Raw genomic sequence first — 17218 nt, 5'->3', positions numbered from 1 at the left:
ATGAAGATGACAAAAATCAACAGTTAATACGACCACCATCACCACCACCAAAAACCACATTAAATTCTATAATAATTTACCGGTTTAAAAAACTTGAGTCAAGTAAACTCCAGTGGTGCTAATTAAAAGGAATCGGTGGTGGTTGAAGGGCCTGATGCCTTAGGATTCTAGTTGGAGGCCTGCAGGGATCCACCAGCAATCAGGAGATCTGCTTCTTACTGGATCTCCAAGCTCTTCTAAGACTGAGTCTTAAAACTCCTTGTCCTAAATCTTCAACCTCGAAGAGAACTCCAGGTAAAGATGGCTTTCCACCCAACTCTGTAAAACCTGACCTAGAGCTCAGAGACCAAGGTCTTTGTTGTGTTCAGTGCAACCCTGTTTGACAAACCTCCCTTCTGAATGGGTTCTCCAGTGAGATCCTTAAGAGAGAATGGATTCTCAAGACCTCTCTCTCTAAATTACAGATCAATTAGTTTGATAGTTATCGGTTCATAACTTTTCACCGCCATTATTAACATGGTCTGCTTCCCCGACGAGGAGATCTGTCAGAAGGCAATATTGTTTGCCACTTGTAATTTTTTATTGGCTTTGACTCCATTTTAAAAGTGAATTGAGGGGCGCCTGGGTGGCTTAGTCGGTTGAGCGTCCGACTTTCGCTTAGGTCATGATCTCGCGGTTCGTGGGTTCGAGCCCCGCGTCGGGCTCTGTGCTGACTGCCAGCTCAGAGCCTGGAGCCTGTTTCAGTCTGTGACTCCCTCTCTCTCTGACCCTCCCCTGCTCACGCTGTCTTTCTCTCTCCTAGAAAAAAAAAAAAAAAAAAAAAACATTAAAAAAAATAAATAAATAAAAGTGAATTGAGTATTTGCAACCCAAGCTAGTGCAAACAGTTAGATAAGCTGTCTATCAAACACACGTCTTACATGCCACTGGTGCCGTATCATAAACAAAAATGACTGGCTTTTGAAAGCACACGGGTACAGCCTACACCCGTTGTCCTGCCTTAACGTTAACTGTAAAGCAAACCCTACACGAATGCATTTCATTGTCATTCTCCAACAGGTAAGATTCAGTATCAATAACTGCATACAGGTGGCAAATTTGTTCAGTTACCTGGAGAGCAGAGGCCACCCAGTACACAACTAGAAGCATTTCTGAGATTTTGCTATGGCCATGAGACAGGATACTCTCCAGTCTTTTCTAGGGAAAGACCTTGTGGCCATTTCAGAAAGATACAGTTGGGTTGAGAGTCAGACGGTGGGAAGATCTGGTGAGGAGTGTTCCAATCGAACAACAACTGAGATAGGAGCCCAGTCAAGTTCTAGAGAAAAGCAGTAAGGGCCACAGTGGCTGGAGGGAAGTGCGCAAAGGGGAGAAGAGCAGAACCAGGTGGAGAGAGAGAGAGAGGTCTTCCAGACCCTGAGGAAACTGTATTTATTCTGGGTGTCATGGGAAACCATTAGAGGGTTTGACACCTGAGACACCAGAAAGGTCCCGGGCTGCAGGGTAGGGGCTGACCGGTGGCAGGTAGGCAAGAGTGGAGGGGCGAGTGTGGGCACCAGTCCGCGTGTTTCAGGCAAGAATCAAGGGTGGCGAAGGTGAGGCGCAGAGTGGGACCGTGAGGTCCCGGACGGGAGAGGTCGAGGCCGGTGGGTGGGCCGAGGTGTCTCATATCAGGCTGGGGCATGTGTAGGGGTGGGGTGCGGGACTCGATGGCTCTGTTTTGGACACATGGAGACATCTGTTGGACATCTAGGTGAGATGGCAAGTTAAGAGGCTGTACATACAAGCCTACAGTTCAAGGAAGACAGAGATACATGCCATGAACGTAGGAAGGAAAGTGGTTACAGCGCTGGGGAGGCGGTGATCACCACACAGTCTGTGAGCGCATCTATACTGTCGCTGCACACGCGGACCACCAGCTCACACCTGGCTACTGAGCCTGGTCACATTCACGGTCCCCACTGGACAGCTCAGTCAGGGCTTTGCCGGCACCTCAACTCAACATCCACTAACGTCGGCTTCTGTCAAGACCTGCCATTCTCACATAGTCTCAGCTTCAGCGACTCCTTGCTACCTTAAAAATAAATAATACACAGGGCCGCCTGGGTGGCTCAGTCAGTTGAGCATCCGACATCAGCTCAGGTCATGATCTCACAGTTTGGGAGTTCGAGCCCTGCATCGGGCTCTGTGCTGACAGTGCAGAGCCTGTTTCGGATCCTCTGTTCCTTTCTCTCTCTCTCCCTCTCCTGCCCCCACATGTGCTCTCTCTCTCAAAAATAAATAAAGCATTAAACATTTTTTAAAAAAGAAAATATATATATATAAACAAGTGAAGGCTTCCCAAGACCTACAAGGGTCCGTGCTAAGGGCTCTGGCGCCCCCACCCCCTACCCCTTGTCCCCACGATACCACAACACCACAGGGTCCCTCAGTCTGCGACGCTCTTTCCTTGCTTGGAACCTCACGGGGTGCTGCTCTCTCTGCTAAACATACTTACTCGTTCTCCTCCTGGCTAACTTCTCCCTCAAATGCCATCTCTCACTGTACCCGCGGTTATGAGGGCCTACGATGTACCAGGCACAACGCTCAGAACCTTCCTCCAGGACACCTTCCTTGGCGATGCCCTTCCCCAGACTGGGCTGGGCGCCCCTTCCCTGAGCTTCCGCACAACCTGCACCCTCTGTCAGAGCACTCTCCGGCCAGACCTAACACTTCACTGCATTAACGCACAGCCACCTTGAGCCAAAAAGGAACACAGACCCCTTTAGATCCGCAGGATTTAGAGAGGAAAACAGAGTGAATCAGGACCAAGAAGAAAAAAATAGAGCTCGATTCAAGGCTAAATACAACAAACCATACTTCTTTAGGCCCCTGAACCACCCTCCTTTTTTTTTTTTTAGGTCAAGTGCACACTGAGCTCTGAGGCCCTTGACCAAAGTCAGGCACAAGCCACGGAGCAACTGGTGGTGTTCCTGAGATTCACACCGCAAACCAGCAGCTCAGGATTTTCACGACCCTTGATAAGACTTGCAATTTCTCCCGCATGTATTTGTAATGAAGGCACTTGGGGTGAAGTGAACAGTGACCACAACGTGTACAGGTTAACACGTCCAACACGAATGTGGTAACAGGCATACAGGGCTAGTGACGAAGGCGGCCCTTCAGGAAGCTCAATGACACGGTACAGAAGCACTGTCAGGAAAAGCCATCTCACAGAGGCCCACAAAGAAGGAAGGGAGGGGCAAGTGTGTTTAGCAGAGACCTTCAAGCCCTCCCAGCCGCACAGCTCTGCCTGGCCCCTCCGGGACCTCAGTGTGCAGGGGGGAAGGACGAGGTCAGGCGAGCGGCCGTGTGTGCCTGGTGCTGGGGGTACGCAGAAGCACAGCCACAGGAAGTCTTCTGCGGACCAATGTTTCTCAAACTTCTTGGACTATGACCCATCTTTTCTTTTTTTAAGTGTTATTTATTTTTTTTTTAATTTTTTTTAGTGTTTTTATTTATTTTTAGGAGAGAGAGAGAGACAGCGTGAGCAGGGGAGGGTCAGAGAGAGAGGGAGGCACAGACTGAAACAGGCTCCAGGCTCTGAGCTGCCAGTCAGCACAGAGCCCAACGCGGGGCCCGAACCCACGAACCGCGAGATCATGACCTAAGCGAAAGTCGGACACTTAACCGACTAAGCCACCCAGGCGCCCCAAGTGTTATTTATTTTTTGTAATCTCTGCACCCAGCGTGAGGCACGAACTCACAACCCTGAGATTAAGAGTCATATGATCTTTGGATCCAGCCAGCCAGGCGCCCCAGACTGTGACCCACTTAATACATGAAATGTATTTTATGTCACGAGCTAACCTATGGGTCCGTGTATGTAACTGAAACAAGCATTTGGTGTAATCTGATGCTTTATATTCATACTCTATGCTTCCTTTCTGAGGAGTTTTCTTAACTCCGGGTCAAAATCATTACATTGATTTCATGAGTCACTTGGGTTGCAAGATGTACTCGGTACTAATTTGAGCCTTTCAAATGGCCTCATTTCGGTGGGGCTCTGGTCCGTCTGCGCCCAAAGAAGCACGTATAGGATTTATACCGGTGGCCATTCCAAGATGCCCAGAACCGGCTTTGCCACTTCTGCTTTTCAAGGTAGTCAACTTGTAGGCGATAGACTGGTTCCTTCACCTTCGTTTCTAGCAAGGGGTCGAAAATACCATACACAACAGAGGGACAACAAGCATTTGCTGAATGAATGAATGGCCTTCTAGTCTCTATTGTTAGTTCAGGGAGTCTTTCGACAGCTCATCACTACCTATGACTTCCTCAGTGAGAAACACTCCTATCTCCTCCCTGGGCGCTTCTGGCAGCAGCCACCTCGTTCTAGCATTTTCCCGGGTAGGCAAGCCCCCTTTAAAGGCTGTTCACCCTCTTCTTTGCACGAACAGACACACACAGACACACACGCTTAGTATCTAAAGACACTGTTTTCTACGATTTGAATATTGTTTCCTTCATCCTGCAGGGGTTTGATCATTGATTTCCACAGGCACGCAGTGATCATCTGGAGCTTTCTGACAGAAGGGAGAGGTTGTTGAAACAAACATGTCATTCACTGTGTACTCTGCAAACATGAGGTTTCTAAGGGTTTCAGAGTGGGACTGATTCTAGAGCAATGATTTTATCTAATATCAGTTCTACTGTACTATCCTCAGGAGTTACTAAATCTGTGACTACTTGTAAGGGATCTAAGTAGTTAGGACTTAAAAAATATACTTTTTTAAATGTTTATTCATTTTCAAGAAAGAGAGGCAGATCACAAGCAGGGAAAGGACAGAGAGAACGGGAGACACAGCATCTGATGTAGGCTCCAGGCCCTGAGCTGTCAGCACAGAGTCTGATGTGGGGCTCGAACCCATGGACTGTGAGGTCATGACCTGAGCTGAAGTTGGACCCTTAACCGACCTTGAGCCACCCAGGAGCCCCAGGACTTTATTTTAAAAACATCCTATTTAAGCGAAGCATAAGTACACATCGATATCACCCACAAACACACACAAGCAGGTGACTAGCAGAGGGTTTTTGTTTGTTTCATCAATCCGCAGGCGATCAGAGTCACTTGCTTAATGTCACTCACGAAGGAAAGCAAAATTGTCTTTTTTCATTATCACTGGATGTCAGAGTTAACCTCCTAAGATCATCACATCCACAATGCAAGTCAGATGCCCAACCAGGATGCTGGTTTTGCCACGCCCTGACTGTCACAACTAGTTAGTGTTCTGAGTCGTTTGATGGGCGGGGCTTCACGAAGTCCTCCCATTTTCTTCCTCAGGAGTTGGGTTCATACTGGGGGTCGTGGGGCTGCTCTGTTAGCTGCAGGGAGAAGTGGGGGGCCCCCATCCTCGCAGGAATGAAGAGACAGGAGGGGTGTCCCAGGGTTTCCCACGGGCTCTCCTTTGTCTCTTGGGGGCTCCTGAGGGTGGTCACTGCTGTGCGTTAGGCTTTTTTAAAGAGGTGTGTGGAGTAGATCTCCAGGAAGCTCCCTGGAATGGGGCCTCTGCAAACAGTATTCCTGCCAATTAAACATTAAAAGAGTAAGAATGGTGTGGCTCCCCGGGGAGTGGGGACCTCTCCGGGGATTTGGGGGTGCCTCTGGCGTTTCCACAAAGGACTGCCACAAAACTTACTAGACACTCTGCGGAACCTTCAACACCCGTTCTGGCTGCACTATAGTTTTGCAAACTACATCTGGAAATGAAGGGGTTTCCGTAGGTTGCGTTCCAGTGATTAAAAGGTTAAATTTCTATTTTCCAAAGTGATAGCAATAAGAAAATTACATGACAGAATACATGAAATTATAAGAGGAATCTGACAACTAGCACTTGAACAACTTCCTGCACATATTTAATAGGACTGCAACTAATTTAAATGAGATAGCGACTCAGTAAGCTGTCCATGGCAATCCTGTTAAGAGAGGAGTTCCACCAGTAACTGCTAGTACTCGACAGTGAGGTGATTTGCTTTTGAAAAGTAGTATTTTGACCAAGACAAATGGATCTTCGCTACATTTTAATCTGTTTTTAAAAGCTGAAGACTCAAGTTAAAATTCGAGGCTGAATTTGTTAAGGGAAGATAATTATTTTGTCACTGAGAAAAGGATTCATAAGATGTACTCCCTAATAATTCAAGCCTTTTAAAATTCTTTTCCTAAGAAATAGCAGTCGGGAGATGAACTGCTGCTCTGCATGAATGTCTTTTGATTTATAACTGGGATGACACTCATTAAAATAACTGAAAGAATTACATACAATTAGGGGCTGAGTTATGCCAGGGAGCAGACACTGGCTCTCTACCCACCTGGATCACTATCTTAAACCCTGAGCCTCTGTGTTTTTGTAAAAGTGGCGAACTATAGATAGTGATAAATTAAATATCGATAAATAAATAACTAATTGATAGATTGCAAACGACATCCTTCAATGCCCCAAAGGCTGATGACAAACTGAAATTGAAAGAGACAGCTGGGAATAGGGATTTCCTATGAGCACCTGATTGAAGGGAAAGAACAGATGGTCTGCAGACAATAAAGATGCTAAATAAATACACATTTCAGCCTGACACAGAAGCCATGTGTGTGGAGATGATAAGCATCTAGGAAAGCTAATTAATCACTGTCACCAACAAAATAATACACGAAAAGACAAGGAATATTCCAGGTAAGTCCAAAGTGGGGAGATTCATTCCTAACAATTGAGTGTGTCAGATTTTTGATACAGCTATTTTATTTTGAATGTTTATTTATTTTTGAGAGAGAGAGAGAGAGAGAGAGAGAGAGAGAGAGAACAAGCAGAGGAGGGGCAGAGAGAGAGGGAGACGCACAGTCCAAAGCAGGCTCCAGGCTCTGAGCTGTCAGCACAGAGCCTAATATGGGGCTCGAAACCATGAACCAAGAGATCATGACCTGAGCGAAGTCGGATGCTTAACTGACTGAGCCACACAGGCGCCTCTTGACACGGCTGTATTTAATAGTGCTTAAAAACTGCAGGCTTACTTTATGGTCATACAGCACACGTCTTTCATTGGTTTCTGTTCACATATTAATTTAATCTGGAATTAGTAAGCAGATATTATATATCAAGCAATCCAAATCTAATTAAATCTCACTTAAGATTTAATTCGGATGTAAGAAATATCCCATATATGACATCCATATACTGATTCTAGTAGACTCTATTGCCGAAATGCCTGCCTTTGGGTGACCTCAGGTAACGTGAACAAGTTACTTAACTCTCCTATGCCTCAGTTTCCCCACTTGTTAAACATAAGATATTCGTGATATCTATCATTCACAGGTTGCTGTGAGGACCACACTAGTTATTACTCACAAAGAGCTTAGCACAGTGCCTGCACCTAAGTGTTAAATAAATGAAGAAGTCAGCTTTTTAAGCCAATTGATTTTGTCTGAAGTAAAGAGACACCAGAATCTGGGACTATGAAAGTGGACACTGGCCGGAGAAGTCAGCAGGTTATTCTAATAATTCTTGTTCCACCCAGGCCCTCCCCATCCCCCATGACACCCACCACTTGAACTAGATCACTTTCTTTCTTTTTTAAATTTTTTTTTGTTTTATTTATTTTTGAGAGAGAGAGAGAGACAGAGAGAGAGAGAGAGAGCATGAACAAGGGAGGGTCAGAGAGAGACAAAGACACAGAATCTGATACAGGCTCCAGGCTCTGAGCTGTCAGCACAGAGCCCAACGCAGGGCTCGAAACCACGAACCGTGAGATCGTGACCTGAGCCGAAGTTGGACACTCAATCAACTGAGCCACCCAGGCACTCCCTAGATCACTTTCTTTCTAGTTGAAAGAAAAAAGAAAAAGATGATTATTTGATTGGAGACAGCTTTTTAACTCTGCCCTTTTATTTAAAGAAAGCTGCCTTTTCCTTCAACAACTGCGAAATTAAGGCTGATTAGAAGCTCTCAGGCATCCCCCCACCAGCCAATGGGCCTCTCAATCCAGTCACTCACCCTTATTTCAACCCTTACTTAGTTAAAGAGCAACTTTAAGAAATCAATCATTTAGATTATTGTTTCCATCTCCAAAAAGGCAATCCTTCATCTAATATAAATTCCTACCTCTAATTTATGGCACTAAACCTTCCGTAGTGTGATTGCAACTATTGATTCTTTAAAGAGACATAAGCACTGAAATGGAATTGACTTTTGGACCTGGGAGAAAGGGAAGAAAACAGGATGACACGATATCTGGAGATGAGGAAAAAAAGAGATGCCCAGATTTTCTACTAAGTTTGTTAAAGAAATGTTCAAAAATAGATTTAGCAGATGTCATGAACATCACAGGCAAACGATGCCAGGATCCCGAATCTGAAAGTAGAATCTTGGAGTAGGTCATCAGTGAGGAGTCCAAGTCACTCCGGAACGCCCTAGGGAAAGTGCCCCCGGGCTCTGCGCTACCGACTGGCATGTTAGGTCATATAAAGTGACACGAGACAGCACAGCCCTCCAGTGTATGTGTGGCATGATGCCACCTGCCAGGGGCTGACAATCCCACGTGGGAGAGGCTGTGGGCTGGCACCAATGCACTTGTCCTTCTGGTATTTTCTACACCTGTGTCCTGTCTCCCTGGATCACGTGGGCCAGGAATGCTGCCAGGAAATACACACAGGCTCATTCAGAAAACCCAAACCGGGGCGCCTGGGTGGCTCAGTTAGTTAAGCGTCTGACTTCGGCTCAGGTCATGATCTCACTGCTCATGGGTTCAAGCCTATGTTGGGCTCTGTGCTGACAACTCAGAGCCCGGAGCCTGCTTTGGATTCTGTGTCTCCCTCTCTCTCTGCCTCATCCACGCTCACGCTCTGTCTCTCTCTCAAAAATAAGTCAACACTAAAAAAAAGAAAAAGAAAAGAAAACCAAAATGAATTAAATGGAATCTCCCTTGGAAATATGTACTTGAAACCTTTTTAAAACAGCCCCACATGAGAACCATAACTTGCATATTTGGAAATGGACGTCAGCAAGAAACTAAAATGATCTGCCACTTTGATTACGACAGGTGGCAGTGCGGGTAATCTTAAAAGATGAGATGACTCCTCCTTTGCTTTGAAATTAGCTCTCAATTTGTGCCACTGGCTTAGGGTAAAAATCCCAAAAGCTCAGAAAATTGATTTTTTTTAATGTTTTTATTTCTGAGAGAAACAGCGTGAGCAGGGGAGGGTCAGAGAGAGAGAGAGAGAGAGAATCTGAAACAGGCTCCAGAAAACTCCAGCTGTCAGCACAGAGCCCGACGCAGGGCTCGAATCCTCGAACCATGAGATCATGACCTGAGCCGAAGTCGGGCGCTCAACGGACTGCGCCACCCAGGCGCCCTGAAAATTGATTTTCTTTAGGAGAGGGATCCCAGCCCATGGAAGGGCGGTCACTGTGTAAACTGCTGTCCGTGGCTTTGAATGGATGGTGAGACTGAGGGCATCGAGAAAACCGTTACAGCACAAATGTAATGTGCACTTTCTAGACACAAATGTTCTCTTTCATTAAACTACCAGCAAACACACTCGGGTTTCCTGCTACTTTACAAGTTATTAGTTAAAACAATGATTAAACCATTAGTTGGAACAGGGAAAAAATACTATTTTCAAGACTTAGAAATATTCTGCCCATGTATTTTTTTTTTTAATTTATTCATGTTTATTTATTCTGGAGAGACAGAGACAGGGACAGAGAGCGAGTGGGGGAGGGGCAGAGAGAGAGGGAGACGCTGAATCCGAAGTAGGCTCCAAGCTCTGAGCTCTCAGTACAGAGCCCAATGTGGGGCTCAAACCTATGAACTGTGAGATCGTGACTTGAGCTGAAGTCAGACACTTAACTACTGAGCCCCCCAGGGGCCCTGTATTTGTTTTTATTATAGAAAGCTCCGTCCTGCATTTCTGTCACACACTCAACACAAACACCCTGCTCTGTCCCACAATTCAACAGATGCTCATGTCAGCGACGGCCCTAAATGCTCGCTGGTGGTGGGAACCAGGAGACCGCGCTTCCAAGTGGGGTCATCCTCAGAACGAGGTTCTGCAAGACCTCCATCTACTTCTGCTTCCTATGCGCCATGGCAACAGGAACGGGTTTTATAAAACGGAAGCCACCCCGTGCTGGCCCGGCCTCTGGTGTGGTTTGCCCTCTCGTCCCTATGGTGGTCTTGTATCTCCATTTTGAAATATAATCTGCATCTGCATTTTTAAAAAACAGTACGTGGTGCACTGGGGGGCTCAGTCAGTTAAGCGTCCAACTTTGGCTCAGGTCATGATCTCATGGTTCATGAGTTCGAGCCCTGCATTGGGCTCTGTGTTGACAGCTTGGAGCTGGGAATCTGCTTCGGATTCTGTGTCTCCCTCTCTCTCTGCTCCTCCCCTGCTCATCCTCTGTCTCTCTCTCCCTCAAAAATAATCACTAAAAAAAAATTAAAAAGGTATAAACTTCTAGTCAACAGATAAACAAGTCCTAGGAATGTAATATACCCCTCTGTAAGTACTGTTAATACCCACTGCATTTGAAAGTTGCTAAGAGTACATCATGAAAGTTATCACAAGGAAAAAAAATGTTTAACCATAGGGGCACCTGGGTGGCTGAGACAGTTATGCGACTGACTCCTGATTTCGGCTCAGGTTGTGATCTCACAGTCATGGGATGGAGCCCGGGATCGAGCCCTGTGTCAGGTTCTGTGCTGACAGCTCAGAACCTGCTTGGGATTCTCCCCTGTCTCTGCCTTCTCCCGTGGTCACTCTTACTCTCTCTCAAAATTAAATAAACTTAAAAAATTTATAATTAAAATGCTGATTAAATGTATTGTGGCCACCATTTTACATATATGCATGTATCAGATCATCAGGTTGTACACCTAAAAGCACAACAACATTGGGTGTCTGGCAGGCTCAGTCAGTAGAGCATGTGACTCTTGATTTCAGGGGTCATGAGTTCGAGCCTCACACTGGGCGCCGGCTTACTTTAAAAATAAGTGAATAAAACTAAAACAGTGGTACATGTCAATTATGTCTCAATAAAAAATAGACTTAAAGAAAGGATTCTTCTCTACTCTCACCCTAGCCCCTTTATTTAAGGAGAACCATCACCTTTCTCTTTCTTTCCCGTGATAAAACCAAATTGATCAAACAAAAACAAAGTTTTCACAATGAAATAGTAGCTAAGCCAGTCTTTCTTAGCCAACAGGTTCTCATCCTATACCACGTAACTTATCAATGCAACAAAATATATCTTACTAGTTCATGTTTTCTTTCCTCCTTCCCAACCCAGACAATACCAAATAATTCTAGCAGGAAACATGATATGTAGGGAGAATTTTTAATTTTTAATTCAAACCTATTTCCTATTACATACTTACTTTCTTTTAGGGTTAGCCTAAGAACTTTCGGGAATAATTACCCAATGTTAACTTTCATTGCCTCAAGGTGCAAACAACATAAAAAATATTTACTTAAGATACACTTTACAGTCTACTAGACAAGCGACTTTTTGCAAACTTAATAATCCCTCGACATAGACCAAATATACTTGCAGGCTTATATACTTTTTTTTTTTTTAATGTTTTTTATTTCTAGGAGAGAGAGGGAGAGACAGCGTGAGCAGGGGAGGGTCAGAGAGAGAGGGAGTCACAGACTGAAACAGGCTCCAGGCTCTGAGCTGGCAGTCAGCACAGAGCCCGACGTGGGGCTCGAACCCACAAACTGCGAGATCATGACCTAAGCGAAAGTCGGACGCCCAACCGACTAAGCCACCCAGGCGCCCCTTGCAGGCTTATATACTTGTCGAGCAAATTATTTGTCATCTGTAGTTATATTAGAATCTTATTAGAAATCGGGATTCTATTTTAGGCTTTCTTTGCTAGGTACCTGGACGATACTCAACTGTTTTATTCACAGGCTTTAACTGATAACAATGGTCTATAAATAAGGAACTACTTAAAGCATTATATCTTTTTCTAGGCTAGAAAAATAACAGTGGCCATGTTAGTTCCTTGGTTTTGAAAGTTATTTCTAACTATCATTCCTTACAATGGCTGAATCCAAAAATTACTGGAATTATTAGCGGATGTAGACATATTTGGGCAGAGAATCAGCCCAGGTATTCTCAGGAGCACTCTCTCAGATTACAAGGAAGGCCTACAAAATGAATTATTCTAGTGAAACATAAAAAATATTGACTACAGAGGTGCCTGGGTAGCTCAGCTGGTCAAGTGTCCAACTCTTGATTTCGGCTCAGGTCATGATCTCACAGTTCATGAGATCGAGTCCCGCATAGAGCTGTATGCTGACTGACATCAAGGAGGCTGCATGGGATTCTCTCTCTCTCTCTCTCTCTCTCTCTCTCTCTCCCCCTCTCTGCCCTTCCCCCACTAGTGCACACACTCTCTCTCAAAATAAATAAACTTTAAAACTATTGACTAGAGAGGCATATACAACTATTTTTATGCAAAAGTAGGAAGCAACTATACTAATAATACACATTTTGAAATAATGAAATAGAAACTCTAGTAAAACTGTCCTCAGAGGGAAAAAAAAAAAAAACATTGGCAGGCTGAACACTCTGGTTATGTGGTCAGATGGATGCGACACATGAAATTCTGAAAGTGATTAAGGGATCTAGACCCACGGCTACGTAAACACGATGTGCATATTCCATCTTCTGGAGGACACTGGCTCCACAGAAGTGAACACAAGATAAACTGCATAGGGAATGCAAATTGAAAAGTATACTCCCCACATTGTGCAAATTAAAAACAGGAAGAAGCAACAGAGAAAAAAAATTCTCGGACCAAAAAAGAAATATCATCCTACATATTTTGTTTTGGAAAGTCCTCCCCACGTTTTTTCACGGCATTTATTTAAAAATGGTTTCCTGTCACAAACGACCTTCCAAAGTTAAATAATCAACTTCTCCTAATTAGTTTAGGAATTTTTTCCACTGTGGCTATAGGGACAGATCTGGGATTTACGCTCACTGAGACTTCTACAACTTTTCCTTGAAAGGGGTACGGGACCTGTAGTCGTTAAAAAAAAAGTTTTAAGAAATAAACAAAATGCAAGCAAAGGGAAAAAAGAGAGAGAGATGCACACACAAATGAAGAAACAGATTCTTAACTATAGAGAACAAACTAACAGTGACCAGTGGGGAGGTGGGCAAGGGAGGGTAAAACAGGGAATGGAGATTAAGGAGGCACTTGTTGTGATGACTACCAGGTATCATACGTAAGTGCTAAATCGCTAAACTCTACTCCTGAAACTAGTATTGCATTGCATGTTAACTATACTCGACTGTAGAAAAGAAAAGAAAAGAAAAGAAAAGAAAAGAAAAGAAAAGAAAAGAAAAGAAAAGAAAAGAATAGAAATAGAATAGAATAGAATAGAATAGAATAGAATAGAATAGAATAGAATAGAATACAAGTTTTACAAAATTACAAATCCAAAGTAAGGTATTGGGCCTTAGCAGGGACTTGAAGCTTAAGCCTTCTCAACGGCATTAACGGTCTCTGTGAGCAGCACGTTTCTGAAAGAATGATATCTGGGAGGGAGTTTCAATTGGTCTGGTTTGTAAAGTTGAAAATTTTAAAATCATTATAACAGAGCCCCGGGTGACAGGCTAATGGTGTCACCAAAGGATGTGTCTTACCATACACGTATCCAGGTCTTCCAAACGCTCCATCTCCGTGAGTTCCTCCACAGTGAGGACGGAGCGTGTGGCTGGCTTCTCCTCGGCCGGTTCAATCTCTGAGGACTCCGCCTGAGGAAGGCTCTTGCCCCGCCTGCTGAAATGGTCAGCCTGAGAGAGTCAAGATGGGTGCGAAGAGGGAAAAAGCACAGAGGGAAGGAGAGAGCAGGTGAGCTGAATCCTGGAAGATTCTTCCACAAGAGGGCGCAGGGAAGGGTTCATGACCATTCCTAATCCATTCACACCTGAGTAACTTACTCTTCTCTTTCTTTGGAGGGTGGACTGTTTTAAGCAAGAAATTACAAAACCTTCCTTAATAAGTGAGAATACTTAATCTAGAAGAAAAAAAGGGGCGTTCTTTTTATTAATTTTATTTCATATCTCTTCTGAAATACCTTCTTTCTCTAGTCAGTGTTTTAAAAAGTATCTAAGGAGGGGAAATAAAATGATTCCAACTTTCACTATATTTAAAGGCTGAAGGGAAGGAAATTGCTAACAAAACTGTACTTGCTGATGGCTTTCATTGCCTTCATGTAATGAACACCATGTTGGATAGGATTTACTAATTTCCAGCGTTATGCATTGGGTAACCCTGAAAAATCTAATGGTAAGAGGCAGAATGTATTGGGCTGAAATTAATAAACGCTATGGTTGAGCTGGATTGGGGTGCCCGTGTGGCTGGTTGAGCTGGATTGGGGCGCCTGAGTGTCCAACTTTGGCTCAGGTCATGATCTCATGGTTTGTGGGTTGGGGCCCCGCATCGGGATCTGTGCTGACAGCTAGCTCAGAGCCTGGAGCCTGTTTCGGATTCTGTGTCTCCCTCTCTCTCTGACCCTCCCCTGCTCACACTGTCTCTCTCTCTCTCTCTCAGAAATAAATAAAAACATAAAAAAAAAAAAGATTAGAATAGGGTTGAGCTGGATCATCACCAGCAACTCTGATTTAATTCTTTTGAAATGATAAGAACCATGGGGCATCTGGGTGGCTCAGTCACTTAAGCATCCGACTTCGGATCAGGTCATGATCTCATGATTCGTGGGTTCGAGCCCCGCATCGGGCTCTGTGCTGACAGCTCAGAGCCTGGAGCCTGCTTCACATTCTGTGTCTCCCTCTCCCCCCACCCCACCCCCACCATGCTGTCTCTCTTTCAAAAATAAAAAAACATTAAAAGAAAATTTAAAAAACAAAAATTACAAAAATAACATGTTTGCATATTATGGCCAATCTCAAATTGCTCTAGAAGTTTCTGCATGTTTCCTCATAGTTGTTGACCTAACTTTGTCAGGGATCGGTGCCCACTGGTTGGTGGGCCAGCTCAGGTTCACGGGCAGTATTCTGAGTGGCACCCTAGGAGATGTCTGTCCTGCCTTTTTGATTTTAGAGGACAGCCTAATGTCTTTTTCTGACATGTGTTTTTCAAAATATTCATGTTGCCTGCCTTGCGGGTAAGAATCGGTTACCATTCCAGCCTCTGTGGTGTTCTCTGGCTTCACCAACAACTCAGGGCCCTAAAACCAGGTATCTCCAGCCTGCACAGTTAACCTGAGATATTTCGCTGGGGAAATGTCGTAATGTTCCACATCACATTGCTCACACGTTTCAGACACAAGACATAACCAGGAACAAAACCTTCATTTGTGCCTCAGAGGACTTCCTCAAGCTCAAAAACCTGAAGGTGCTGATATATTTTTCAGATGCACCAATATGGGAAGTAAAGTCCTCCACTTCCAGTCTATAGACAAAGAAGATGTACTTCTTTACCTCGGTTACAGCCAAGAGGCCCGGCTGGGCGCTCAGCAGCTGGCAACCCCTAGCATATGTCCATGTTACTCTCGCCTTTCTTTGCCCTCAAACATTTCGTTTCCCTAGTCTCCTGTTTTCCAGACTATTCCATTCTCAAATTATCATATCAGAGGGCAACAAAATATGCACATAAAAATGAAATAAATCTAAAATATCTTTAGATCTCAGTCTCCACATGGTTTCCTAACAAAACTCTTGATCTGCATTATAAGTGGGCAACATAATTTGTGGATACCATCACTTCTGTCCCCCAGCCTCCCCTCCCCACCCCAATGCCTTCTGGAGAAATTCTAGCATGCTCTAGAATGTCTGGAAGCAACGCAAGAGAGAAAGCAGGACCCTGGCCCACAGAACTGCAAAGGAGTAAAATGTAGAAAGGGAGCCACGTCCCCAAACTGGAGCCTGCCCTGCATCATAGCAGACGACGAACCAGGATGTCCGACCCCGATACCCACAGCACTCACCAGTTTATGATGGCAGTGCGAGAGTGCATCCAGAATTTCATCCACAATCCGATCAGACAGGAAGGAGGCCACTGTCAACTTCACTTCGCTGTGTGAACATCAAAGGTGACGGTAGCATTTTAATCCGTGCGAGGGGAAAACATCACCCGCCCGGACCCTCTGCTGATAAGCTCAACTGTGATTCTGTTTCTGTCTTTGGAAATGGGATGTAAGGATGTGTGAATAGGGCTAAGGATTTCCAAAAATAAGCCTTAAACGGGGCCATAAACACACAGGTAATAGATTTTCTTTACCAATTTCAACCTGCCTTTGTAATTTCAAAACTCAAGATTTACTGGGAGAAATGAAAACCACCTGGATAAAGACAAACTTAATGGGAACCGTATGTACCATGTGGCAAGGAACAATCCATCCATTGACATGAATGAAAACAAACCTGGGCTGGAGTAAATTAAGAAAGTATGATTGTCAAACTTTGGTTATTACTTTATTTTTTTTTTCTCTTTGAGATCTTGACTTTATTTATTTACTTATCTATTTAAATTTATTTTTTTAAATTCAAGTTAGTTAACATACGGTGTAGAATTGGTTTCAGGAGTAGAACCCAGTAATTTCATCACTTACATACAACACCCAGTGCTTGTCTCAAGTGTCCTACTTAATGCCCGTCACTCATCTGGCCCATCCCCCAACTCACCCCCCTCCAGCAACCCTCACTTTGTTCTCTGCATTTAAGAGTCTCTTCGGTTTGCCTCCCTGTTTTTATCTTCTTTTTGTTTTAACTTTAATATGCATTTCCCCCACCTTAAAAAAAAAACCTGTTTAGCAACCAAATGGTACCACATTGAACTGCTGCTTTTCTCTCCATCTTACTTCAAACTATTATAAATTCACTGTTCTCCTGCCTTATGAACAGAAGTTACCATAATGTTTGGTTTTAGTGTCTCTTTTCTGACCTTAAGAAGGAATCCAGGCAATAGAAAGTAACGCACCGGTTAATTTTGGAGTTTTCACTAATGACTCGGCCACTAGGGTTCAGTCAGATAGCTGGTATTTTAGTCAGAATTTTAGCTATGTGCTGTTCCCAAGAATTCAAATTCCATTTGTGTCTTCAGCCTGACTAGTCCTACCCAAACGCACATATGCACAAATGTACATAAGTGCACAATACATTTAAAGGTGAATGTGCTAGAGAGATACATACCCACACTCCTACATCGACTCATG

General features: G+C 44.2%; 1 protein-coding gene across 4 annotated transcripts in view; it reads right to left on the bottom strand.

Moving 5' to 3' along the window:
- CARMIL1 (capping protein regulator and myosin 1 linker 1) overlaps positions 1–17218 on the bottom strand; it is a 300801-nt gene that overhangs the window by 52343 nt on the left and 231240 nt on the right. For all 4 annotated transcript variants that reach the window (XM_039257306.1, XM_039257307.1, XM_039257309.1 and 1 more), the window contains exons 28-29: positions 15992–16079; positions 13686–13835 (exon numbers count right to left, since the gene is read on the bottom strand). In XM_039257306.1, the coding sequence (XP_039113237.1) occupies positions 13686–13835; positions 15992–16079 (238 nt within the window). The remainder of the gene's footprint in view (positions 1–13685; positions 13836–15991; positions 16080–17218) is intronic.

This window comes from Hyaena hyaena, unplaced genomic scaffold (genome assembly GCF_003009895.1).
Source record: "Hyaena hyaena isolate Hyena2069 unplaced genomic scaffold, ASM300989v1 scaffold_614, whole genome shotgun sequence".
NCBI lineage: Eukaryota > Metazoa > Chordata > Mammalia > Carnivora > Hyaenidae > Hyaena > Hyaena hyaena.
The sequence above is the reverse complement of the archived record's forward strand: the minus strand, read 5'-3'. Positions and strand labels throughout refer to the sequence as shown.